We start from the raw sequence: 12,053 nt of genomic DNA on the forward strand, positions 1-12,053 counted from the left end.
TCCTTCTGAGGATGCTAGAATACAGAATTACGACACTGAGCCACGCCAGCCATAACCCTTATTCTTGTACTTTTCTTTCTTGCTAGTAATTTTATGTAGCAGGTTGAAAAAGCTACCCCATGCTAGGATAGACTGTATACCGATAATTTTGAAATAAGTTCTAGGATGTATTTTTCTTCTTGTATCTTTTCCTTCCTACCATGATATTAATAATTTATAAAGGATCTGCATAGTTTGAACGTATTTGAATAACTTCAGTATACTTTAGCTCTACTGTTTGATTTGACCCAAAGAAGCACCAAGAGGACAAAAGTATTCCCATGTGTTTTAGAAGCCCAAAGTCAGTGAGACAAAACCCAACATCAAGAATCTGAAGCAAACTCACTTGTGGGGAAAGAATGTAAAGAGAGCATTGGGTAGTTTAGCTAGAGTATAATAGATTTTCTGGCTTTCAAAAATCTAGACTGCAATAAGATGAAACCGTGTTATTTTTACAATTTTCAGTACAAATAAAGGTATGTATAGAGAAATAACAAAGTTGACATATTTGAGTGTCTTTAAAAAAAAAAAGAAAGAAAGAAAGAGCCAGGTGCGGTGGCTCACACCTGTAATCCCAGTACTTTGGGAGGCTGAGGTAGACCCTTGAGGTCAGGAGTTCGAGACCTGCCTGGCCAATATGGTGAAACCCTGTCTCCACAAAAAATTTAAAAAGTAGCCAGGCGTGGTGGCACATGCCTGTAATCTAAGCTACTCAGGAAGCTGAGGCAGGAGAATTACTTGAACCCGGAAGGCAAAGGTTGCAGTAAGCCGAGATCACACCACTGCACTCCAGCCTGGGAGACAGAGCAAGACTCAGTCAAAAAAAAAAAAAAAAAAAAAAAAAGGCCAGGTGCGGTTGCCCTTGCCTGTAATCCCAACACTTTGGGAGGCTGAGGCGGGCGGATCACCTAAGATCAGGAGTTCTAGAACGGCCTGGTAAACATGGTGAAACCCTGTCTCTACTAAAAATACAAAAATTAGCTGGGTGTAGTGGCTTATGCCGGTAGTCCCAGCTACTCGGTAGCCTGAGACAGGAGAACTGCTTGAACCCGGGAAGCGGAGGTAGCAGTGAGCAAAGAGCACCACTGCACTCCAGCCTGGGTGACAGAGTAAGACTCCGTGTCAAAAAAAAAAAAAAAGAGCAAGAAGACCCCAAACTCACTAAAGGGAAATTACTTCCTGGGTTGCAAAAGGGCTGAACATGGGAGAGCAAGTAAGACTAACTCACAAGGTCCCCACTTACCCATGATGACTAAGCTGATCTGAATGGAGCAATACAGTTGAATGAATAACAATGTGGCTATCATACAGTTCTCAACAGGTAACTACTGAGAGATGAGGCCATTGCATGGTTGCTCACATCTATAATTCCAGCACTTTGGGAGGGTGGCACATGGAAAACTTGAGCCCAAGAGTTCGAGACTAGCTTGGGCAACATAATGAAACCCAGTCTCTACCAAAAATACAAAAAATTAGCTGGGCAGTGTGGTGCACACCTGTGGTCCAAGCTACTCAGGAGGCCGAGGCAGGAGGATGGCTTGAGCCTGGGGGGTGGAAGTTGCAGTGAGCCAAGATCACGCCACTGCACTCCAGCCTGGGTGACAGAGTAAGACCCTGTCCTCAAAAATAACAAAAAATAAATAAAATAAAATGTATAACACAAACAACATTGTTGTAGTCCAGTCACTACACCAGAAAAAAAAAAAGAAAAATGAAAAAAGAAAGAAAACACTGTAACAATCCTAGAAACCCAAACAAAAGTTATATTCAGTATCACTTATAACAAAGTAACTTATCATCTTTGTGTTCCATTCAAATCTTGGCTAATTTTATACCTGTTACATGTTCATCTTAAAATTTTACTTGTTACATATTCATTCATTCTTTTCTGACTTCTGCATACCCAAGATTTCACTAAAAGTTTGGAGTGGTTATGCTTTTTTTTTTTTAACTGTAATTTCACTTTAAAATTAAACTTTAGCCTAGCAGAGTAACTTCAGTTTTTCATGAAAATCCTTATTTCCATGGTTCAACAAACAAATATTAAGGGAATTCATTCAGTTCCTAAGTGACTACTATTTGTTGATTGCTTACCATATACCAGTCCCTGTTTTAAGCAGTAGAAATTTAAAAAAAAAAAAAACCCTCAAAATTATATGCAAAGATGTTCACTGCAATGTCCCCTGTAACAAAAAAATGAAACAGCACAGGTATATCACAAAACTAAGAAAATTACAGAGCATCTAATTTGTATAGAACAATCATATAGCTACATGTCAACATTCTTAGGATACAAGTGAAGCTGAACTGTAAAGTCTAGCTAACAATTATTTTCAAAGCAACTGTGTCTATTAAAGATTAGAATGAAGCACAAAAATAAAAAGTTATTTTATTATAAGCGAGACTGAATGTTATTTTCTTTTGGGCTTTCAGGATTGTTACAATGTTGTTTATGTTATACTATTTTTTTTTTTTTTTTTTTTTTAGACAGGGAGTTTCAGAGTTTCGCTGTTATTGCCCAGGCTGGAGTGCAATGGCAGGAGCTCAGCTCACCACAACTTCCGACTCCTGGGTTCAAGCGATTCTCCTGCCTCGGCCTCCTGAGTAGCTGGGATTACAGGCATGTGCCACCACACCCAGCTAATTTTGTATTTTTAGTAGAGACGGGGTTTCTCCATCTCTAGTTGGTGAGGCTGGTTTCGAACTCCCGACCTCAGGTGATCCACCTGCCTCAGCCTCCCAAAGTGCTGGGATTACAGGCATGATCCACTGCACCGGACAAAGTGTTAATACATTTTTTTTAAAAAGTAATTTTAATGACCTCATCTCTCAACAGTTACCTATTGAGGAGAACTGTATGATAGCTACATTCTTATTCATTCAACTCTCTCTCTCCATTCAGATCAGCAGTCACCTTGAATTAAGTGTGGACCTTGTGAATTAGACTTAGTTGCCCTCCTATGTTTAGCTCCTTTGCAACCTTTACTGAATTAGGGTCTGCCTGTCTTGTTTTTTTCCGAGAGAGTCTCGCCCTGTCGCTCAGGCTCATCCTAGTGATCTTGGCTCACTGCAATCTCCACCTCCCGAGTTCAACTGATGCTCATGCCTCAGCCTCCTGAGTAGCTGGAATTACACGCGCAAGATACCACGCCAGGCTAATTTTTATATTTTTTGTAGAGACCAGGTCTCCCATGTTGACCAAGCTGGTCTCAAACTCCTGGGCTCAAGCTATCCTTCTGCCTCCGTCTCCCAAAGTGCAGGGATTATAGGCGTGAGCTAACGTGCCTGGCCTGTCTGCGACCCTTTTTTTTTTTTTTTTTTTTTTTTTGGGGATGGAGTCTCACTCTGTTGCCCAGGCTGGAGTACAGTGGCACAATCTCTGCTCACTGCAACCTCCGCCTCCCAAGTTCAAGCAATTCTCCCACCTCAGCCTCCTGAATAGCTAGGATTACAGATACCTGCCATCATGGCCAGCTAATTCTGTCTGCTATTTCATTACTCATTTTCTAGTTTATATTTTGTTACCCCTAGGTAATTTAACATATACAATATGTACATAGTTTAGAAAAAATTTTGTGGCCGAGCGTGATGGCTCACACCTGTAATCCCTACACTCTGGGGGGCCGAGGTGAGTGGTTCATTTGAGGTCAGGAGTTCGAGACCAACCTGGCCAACATGGTGAAATCCTATCTCTACTAAAAATACAAAAAGTTAGCCAGGCATGGTGGCAGGTGCCTATAATCCCAGCTACTCAGGAGGCTGAGGCAGGAGAACTGTTTGACCCAGGAAGCGGAGGTTCCAGTGAGCAGAAATCATGCCACTGCACTCCAGCCTGGGCGACAGAGCAAGACTCCATCTCAAAAAAGAAAAAAAGAAAAAATTGTTGTTAGCTGATACAGGTAATATCTAAAAAGTAGCGCATAAGCAAGCACTATTTCATATTTTTCCTCTCCTATTCAGCCACAATAATGGAGGCCAACTCATGTCTAGATCCACTTTTTATCTCAACACTCAGCCCTTTAGATTAACACCTAAGTTTCTGTAGAGATACACAGTAAGCCTCCTCTCTTCTATCTAAACAAGAATGTTTTGATTGTTACTATTCTGATGCATCTGGCTATAGAAATATCCTGAGCAATATAATGCAGAGAAATTACATGTTAAAACCCCCAGCACATCTCTGTCAATAAAATGGTCAGTGACACAGGGTATGGTGGCTCATACCTATAATCCTAGTACTTTGGGAGGCCAAAGCAGAAGGATTGCTTCAGTCTAGTTTAAGACCAGCCTGGGCAACATAGTAAGACTGTCTCTACAAAAATTTTTTAAAAATTAGCTAAGCATGGTGGCATGCACTCGTCTCACTCAGGAGACTGAGGCAGGAGGATTGCTTGAGCCTAGGAGGTCAAGGCCACAGTGAGCTATGATCACCCCATTGCACTCCAGCCTGGATGACAGAGTGAGACCTATCTCTAAAAATAAATAAATAAAGCTTCACCAGGTGCGGTGGCTCACGCCTGTAATCCCAGCACTGTGGGAGGCCAAGGCGGGCAGATCACTTGAGGTCAGGAGCTCGAGTCCAGCCTGGCCAACATGGTGAAACTCCGTCTCTACTAAAAACATACAAATCAGCCATGCACAGTGGCATGTGCCAGTAATCTCAGCTACTCAGGAGGCTGAGGCAGGAGAATCACTTGAATCCGGGAGGCGGAGGTTGCAGTGAGCCGAGATCGCGCCACTGCACTCCAGCCTGGGCAACAGAGTGAGACTCCATCTTAAAAAAATAAATTTTAAAAAAAATAAAGTTTTTAAAAAATCCCCAGTGACCCAATATTTTTAAGAACTTTACCTTTAGTGCCTCAAATGTAAGCAGGACATCATTAGTTTGCTTCAGGTCAATATAGAACATCATCAGCTCCCGTGATCCAAGTTGCATGAATATGGGAAGTAGCTGAAATGAAGACCAAATACAAGTCTTAAATTGTGGTTTTATTTTCATGTATTTCCTATTCCACTCTTTGAGGATAGAAGCCTAAAGAAATGACACACCTCTTCCTCCCTCCCTATGAAGATAAATGTATATACGCACTGTAATCAAACAGACCATATCAGGAACAACCTGCATAAGACTTGACCAGTTTCAAGCAAAGTCTTGTTTGCGGCAGAGTTAGAATATATCTTTGTATAAAATGCTACCATAAAACACCAGAGAAATGAACACAATAATTCCTATGTGTGAACAGTACTCTTCCCAATAAGCTTACCTCCTGATACTCTCCTAGAGGGGTCAAATACTGGAGAATGAGTCGCTGCTCGATAGCAGGAGTCATAGGATAAAGGGTATAATTGGTGCCAATCACCCAGGGGGACATTTCTGACCAGCTGCTGTTAGACAGCTCAACAAACATGCGATCTGGATCAGAAGATGAGAAACCCAACTTTTGCTTGGCTTTCCTAAAGTTCTCTCTGTCACCCTGTTTTGCTGACTTGTTTTTCTTTAATCCTCCATCCTCAGGTTTGGTTGTTGAGTTCACTCTGCTACTGGTCTTGTGGCCTGAGTCAAGATGAAAGGAGATCTCCATGTCTCCAGAAGCTTCCTCTTGGTCTCCATCCACTACATCTACAGCCATGTCACCATAGTCCATATCCACAGCCTCCTCATCCAGAGGCAAAAGGGGTTCAGAAGAGAGCTTCCGTGGACTGGGACGCTTGTTTTCCTGCCGCAAAGCCACTTCCTGTAGCTGTAGCTCCCTCAGTCTTCGAAGCACTATTGCCACCTATCAACAGATAATTGGAGAAAAATGGGGTGCCTCTTTATTAAGGATTAAGTAATCCTTAATAATTCTTATTTCCACATAACTGGAGACTCACACAGTGAGCCCAATACCTGGTAATAACAACAATTTGATAAATATGTTGCTTTGATTCCCACAAATTGATAAAATAAGTAACAGCTAAGTATTATTCCTCATAAAATTTTCCAGAGAACCCAAACCAGAAGATTTGCACATAAAATACATCATGGACAACTGATCTGTTTGGGTCAACTTGACCTGGACCATCACACCTGAAGAGGCAGAAATTAGATATATTCATGATTTTTCTAATGTGTCGTTGAAAACCAAACATGAAAGTTTCTCAAACTTTTATCTACTGCAGGTTGTATTCCATTAGATATTGCCATCTATATTATACATAACTACATTATCATTTTTCAAGTTCTTTTTTTTTTTTTTTTTTTTTTTTTTTACTTCTTAAGTACTTACTTTTTGGGCCAACCCTATAAAGTGGTACTGTGTTTCATTTTAAAAAGAGAGGGATGGCCAGGCGCAGTGGCTCACACCTGTAATCCCAGTAATTTCGGAGGCCAAGATGGGTGGATCACCCGAGACCAGGAGTTGGAGACCAGCCTGGCCAACATGGTGAAACCCCATCTTTACCAAAAATACAAAAAATTTCCCGGGCATGGAGGCGCTCGCCTGTAATCCCAGCTACTGGGGAGGCTAAGGCAGGAGAATCGTTTGAACCCGGGAGGCGGAGGTTGCAGTGATCCAGCTTGGGCAACAAGAGTGAAACTCCGTCTCAAAAAAAAAGAGAGGGATTATGTGTGCACTTTACTTTGAATTGCATTTTTTAAATTAGAATAGTGGATAGATAAAAGGAAGGGCACTTGGAAGCTGTTATCCTCACCAAACTAATACAGGAAAAGAAAACTAAACACTGCATGTTCTCAGTTATAAGTGGGAAATGAACGATGAGAACACAGGGACACATTGCGGGGAACACCACACACTGGGGCCTGTCGAAGGGGAGTGGGAAGAGAATCAGGAAGAAGAGCTAATGGATGCTGGGCCTATTACTTAGGTGATAGGTTGATCTGTGCAGCAAATCACCATGACACATGTTTACCTATGTAATAAATGTGCATATCCAGGAGAGGTACCCCAGAACTTAAAATAAAAGTTGATGGGGGGGAGGGGGAAAAAAAGGGCAGAGGGATGGATATTATAAGTGTTCACAATCAATTTAGGTGATGTATATATGTAGTTGTTCACTGTAAAATGCTTTCAATTTTACTACACATTTGAAAATTTTCATAACACAAATGGTAGAAAGGGAAACAGAGAATGTTACTATTCTTTATTGGCATACAACGTCATCATCCTTGACAAGATTAAAAGTAGCTATTTTGTGCCAAACACGGTGGCTCACGCTTGTAATCCCAGCACTTTGGGAGGCCTAGGTGGGTGGATCATGAGGTCAGGAGTTCGAGACCAGCCCGACCAACATGGTGAAACCCTGTCTCTACTAAAAATACAAAAAGTTAGCCAGGCATGGTAGCGGGCACCTGTAATCCCAGCTACTCAGGAGGCTGAGGCAGGAGAATTGTTTGAACCCGGGAGGCGGAGGTTGCAATGAGCCAAGATTGCATCACTGCACTCCAAACTGGGCAACAAAGCAAAACTCCGTCTCCAAAAAAAAAAAAGGCAGCTATTTTCTATTTTTAAAAACTCTTATGGAAACTAATATTGAAATTATAGCCATGCTCCAGTACAAGGTAATCAATAGGATCTACTTATTCAGATTCAGGTAACAAAGAATTTGTGAATACTCTCCCACCTTATACAAAAATTTATTCTAATACAGTCCTTACCAGCTGTGAATTTTCATCTCTATAGTTGGCAGCAATGTCTTGATTTTCCATAGCACCTCCTAACAGTCCAGTAGAGTATGTCCTCAATGGTTGATCAGCCTCTCGGGCCCATTTGAAAAGATTCTCGACAATGCCCTCCTATAGTAAAGGAAATTAAATAGTACATTTCGGAAAAAGTCCACATTCATGATTAACAATATAAGCAAAGATTTCAGTCTCATGAAAAAAATTTTAATATTTCAATGTTCATAAGAGTAAAAAAAGCACTACTACACCATCTAATAGGTTCCTTAGTTATATAAAGTATCTGTGCAAAAGAAGCCTATTCAGCCAATAAAACTCAATCTATCTCTTTTAGGTTTTTGCAGTCAGAAAAAAATAATTAAAAAATAAATAAAACTCAAGCTAAAAATTAACAATCTCCAGAATATAGTCCTAATCTAGATGTTAACTTCCGAAAGGCTCCATGATCAACTGGGGATCACTGAAAGTAACCCTCATAGAAACTCACAATAATATATTAACATTCTGAGAAGTACTCCATCAAAGTAGTGTTTAATTTAGGCCCCACATACCAGAACCTTCTTTTTTTTTTTTTTTTTTTTAAGACAAAGTCTCACTCTGTCGCCCACGCTGGAGTGCAATGGTGTAATCTTGGCTCACTGCGACCTCTGTCTCCCAGGTTCAAGCGATTCTCCTGCCTCAGCCTCCTGAGTACCTTGGCCTATAGGCATGTGCCACCACAGCCGGCTAATTTTTTTATTTTTTAGTAGAGACGGGGTTTCACTATGTTGGCCGTGCTGGTCTCGAACTCCTGACTTCAAGTGATCCGCCCACCTCAGCCTCCCAAAGTGCTGGGATTATAGCGTGAGCGACCATGCCTGGCCTCCCAAACTTATTTCTAATTACCTTTTATTATGAAATATAATACATATAAACATGCATGGTCCAAAGAACTTGAAAATCACCTATGTCCTACTGCCCAGCTTAAGAAATAGAAACTTTCTGTAGGCCAAGATTGATAAAAACATAAAATAAAAATAAGTAATACATTAAAATTCTTTTACCTTTTCCAGATCACAAATTTAAAAATAAAAAAATTTTTAAAGAAATAGAAACCTCCAATGTACCCCTCCTTATGCCACCTCCTGCAAGGAGGTTTAAACACTCCTAAATTTTAAGAATTTTCTTGTTAAACTTTGTTAACTGCTATATGCCTTTGAACTACATAAATTGTGACAGTGTATATATTCTGCTGCAACTTATTTTTTACTCAGCATATGTTTTTTAGATTCATCTATATTGCTGCATGTAGCACACTTAAATAGCACTCAAGACAGGCTACAAATATTAATCTATCTCATACTCATATCAAGCCTGTAGGATTGGGCAGGTACTATATTTACAGATGAGGAAAATGAATCACAATGAGGCTAATGAACCAAAAGTTACAAAACTAGTTAGGGGCAGAGCTAGGATGTGAACCTAGACAGTGTACCCCTACAGATGCTCTTCACTGCCATACTCTGCTATTTTATTGGCTTGACCAATAATGATGATATAAACTATGTTTGTGCTAGCCAAGTATCTAACATACAAACCTAGGAACAGAACTGCTAGGTCATAGGGTATGTGCATGCTCAACTTTACTAAATGAGGCCAAACTTTTCCAAAGTGATTGCAACAATTCACATTTCCACCAATAGTGAATAAAATTTCTCTTCCTTTTTCCACATCTTTGCCAACACTACCACTATCAGTCTGATGGGTGTAAAAATAGCATTTCATTTAATTTGAATTTCCTTGGTTATTAAATAAGTTCTGCATTTTTTCATTTATGTGTTGACCATTCAGGTTTTTGCTTCTGTGAAGTACTCTTGCTTTTGTCAGTGTCTTTTGCTAAACAAAAGTTCTTTTTTTTTTTGAGACACAGTCTTGCTCTGTCACCCAGGCTGGAGTACAGTGGCGCAATCTCGACTCACTGCAACCTCTGCCTCTCAGGTTCAAGCGTTTCTCCTGCCTTGGCCTCCCGAGTAGCTGGGATTACAGGTGTACACCACCACGCCCGGCTGATTTTTGTATTTTTAGTAGAGATGGCGTTTCACCATGTTGGCCAGGTTGGTCTCGAACTCCTGACCTCAGGGGATCCACCCGCCTCCCACTCAGCTCCCAAAGAGCTGGGATTATAGGTGTGAGCCACCGCACCCGGCCAAGTTCTTAATTTTCTTATAAGCATACTTAAGGCTGGGAGCAGTGGCTCGTGCCTGTAATCCTAACACTTTGGGAGACCAATGCAGGAGGATCACTTGAAGTCAGGTGTTTGAAGTCAGGTGTTTGAAGTCAGGAGTTTGAAACCAGCCTAGGCAACATAGCAAGACCCCATCTCCACACACAAAAAAAATTTAAAAATTAGCTGGGCATTGTGGTGGACACCTGTAGTCGAAGCTACTTGGGAGACTGAGGCAGGAAGATCACTTGAGCCCAGGAGTTCAAGGCTGCAGTGAGTTAGGACTGCACCACTGCACTCCAGCCTGGGTGACAAAGCAAGACCCCATCCCTAGAAAGAATAAAAATAAAAATAAATTTAAAAATAAAAAAAAATACTGGCTGGGCATGGTGGCTCACACCTGTAATCCCAGCACTCTGGGAGGCCAAGGAGGGTGGATCACCTGAGGTTAGGACTTTGAGACCAGCCTGGTCAACATGGTGAAACTCCGTTTCTAATAAAAATGCAAAAATTAGCCAGCATGGTGGCGGGTGCCTGTAATCTCAGCGACTCAGGAGGCTGAGGCAGGAGAATCGGAGCCCGGAAGGGGGAGGTTGCACTGAGCCGAGATTGTGCCACTGTGCTCCAGCCTGGGCAACAAGAACAAAACTTTGTCTCAAAAATAATAATAATAATAATAATAATAATAATTTTTAAATTTTTCAAAAACTTAATATTTTCTTTTTCTTAAATTCTTCAAAACAGTCATCAGCTCATTCTCCTATATATTACCAAAAGTTTTTACCATTTTTTTAAAATTCCTACTATGGGTTAGGCATGGTGGCTCATGCCTGTAACCCTAGCGCTTTGGGAGGCCAAGGCGGGTGAATCACCTGAGGTCAGGAGCTCAAGACCAGCCTCCTGGCCAACATGGTGAAACCTCGTCTCTACTAAAATTACAAAAACTGGCTGAGTACAGAAGCGCGTGCTTGTAGTTCCAACTATTCGGGAGGCTGAGGCATAAGAATTGCTTGAACCTAGGAGGCGGAGGTTGCAGTGAGCTGAGATTGTGCCACTGCACTCCAACCTAGGTGACAGAGCAAGACTGTCTCTCAAAAAAAAAAAAAAAAAAAAAAAAAAAAAAAAAAATATCTACTCTGAAGAACACATTTTTGGAAATTTTGTTGTAAAATTTCTACTGATACAGAATATATTTACCATGTATTTTCAGCGTATCTCTTTGTGCCCTTTTTCCAAACAGTGTAAAAAACTTAAAATATTAATTCTATCTATTATCTTCCACTGACATGTTATGAAGAATTCTGTTCCACCTTTTGTCCTCCTAAACTGTTTCTTTTGATTAACAGTTCTAGGTTTACAGGCCAGGCATGGTGGCTCATGCCTGTAATCCCAGCACTTTGGGAGGCGGAGGCGGGTGGATTACATGAGATCAGGAGTTTGAGACCAGCCTGGTCAACATGGCGAAACCACATCTCTACTAAAAATACAAAAATTATCTGGGTGTGGTGGCACATGCCTATAATCCCAGCTGCTCAGGAGGCTGGGGCAGGAGAATCACTTGAACCCGGGAGGCAGAGTTGCAGTGAGCTGACATCAGACCACTGCATTCCAACCTGGGTGACAGAGCAAAACTCTGACTCAATTTAAAAAAAAAAAAAATAGCCCTATGTTTACAAACAGACACTGAGGATATTTTCTACTATCTTCTGACCTCTACTGCCACTGTGGCAAAGTTTGCTCTGTTTGATTATTTGCAGGAATTTTTTTTACTCTAGTTGCTTTTAAGATCTCCTCTTTGGTAATCTTCATTGTACTTCCTGAATCTGAATGGTGATGTCTTTCATTAATTTTTAAAATTCTACTGTCATCTCTCTGAATGCTGTCATCTCTCTGAATATGCCTTTGTCCTTTCTCATCTCTCTACTCCTTCTACCTGAAACTCCCTTTAGATATTCTGAACTTTCTAATTCTAGTACATGTTTCAACTTCTTTTATACTTTTCATTTCTTATTTCTAGGAGCTTCATTATTAGTTATCCTGTCAGATCTTCCAGTCCATTAATTGTATCTTCAGCTCTGTCTAAACTTCACTCTAACTCAGAGAGACAGGTGTCTCACTTTGTTGCCCAGGCTG

General features: G+C 40.9%; 1 protein-coding gene across 4 annotated transcripts in view; it reads right to left on the minus strand.

Moving 5' to 3' along the window:
* The window catches only part of DCAF1 (DDB1 and CUL4 associated factor 1), a 99,909-nt gene that overhangs the window by 42,499 nt on the left and 45,357 nt on the right, over positions 1-12,053 (minus strand). For all 4 annotated transcript variants that reach the window (XM_065540646.2, XM_045384860.3, XM_074032351.1 and 1 more), the window contains 3 exons: positions 7,694-7,831; positions 5,304-5,816; positions 4,889-4,990 (listed from right to left, as the gene is read on the minus strand). In XM_065540646.2, the coding sequence (XP_065396718.1) occupies positions 4,889-4,990; positions 5,304-5,816; positions 7,694-7,831 (753 nt within the window). The remainder of the gene's footprint in view (positions 1-4,888; positions 4,991-5,303; positions 5,817-7,693; positions 7,832-12,053) is intronic.

This window comes from Macaca fascicularis, chromosome 2, assembly GCF_037993035.2.
Source record: "Macaca fascicularis isolate 582-1 chromosome 2, T2T-MFA8v1.1".
In the NCBI taxonomy this organism is placed as follows: Eukaryota; Metazoa; Chordata; class Mammalia; order Primates; family Cercopithecidae; genus Macaca; species Macaca fascicularis.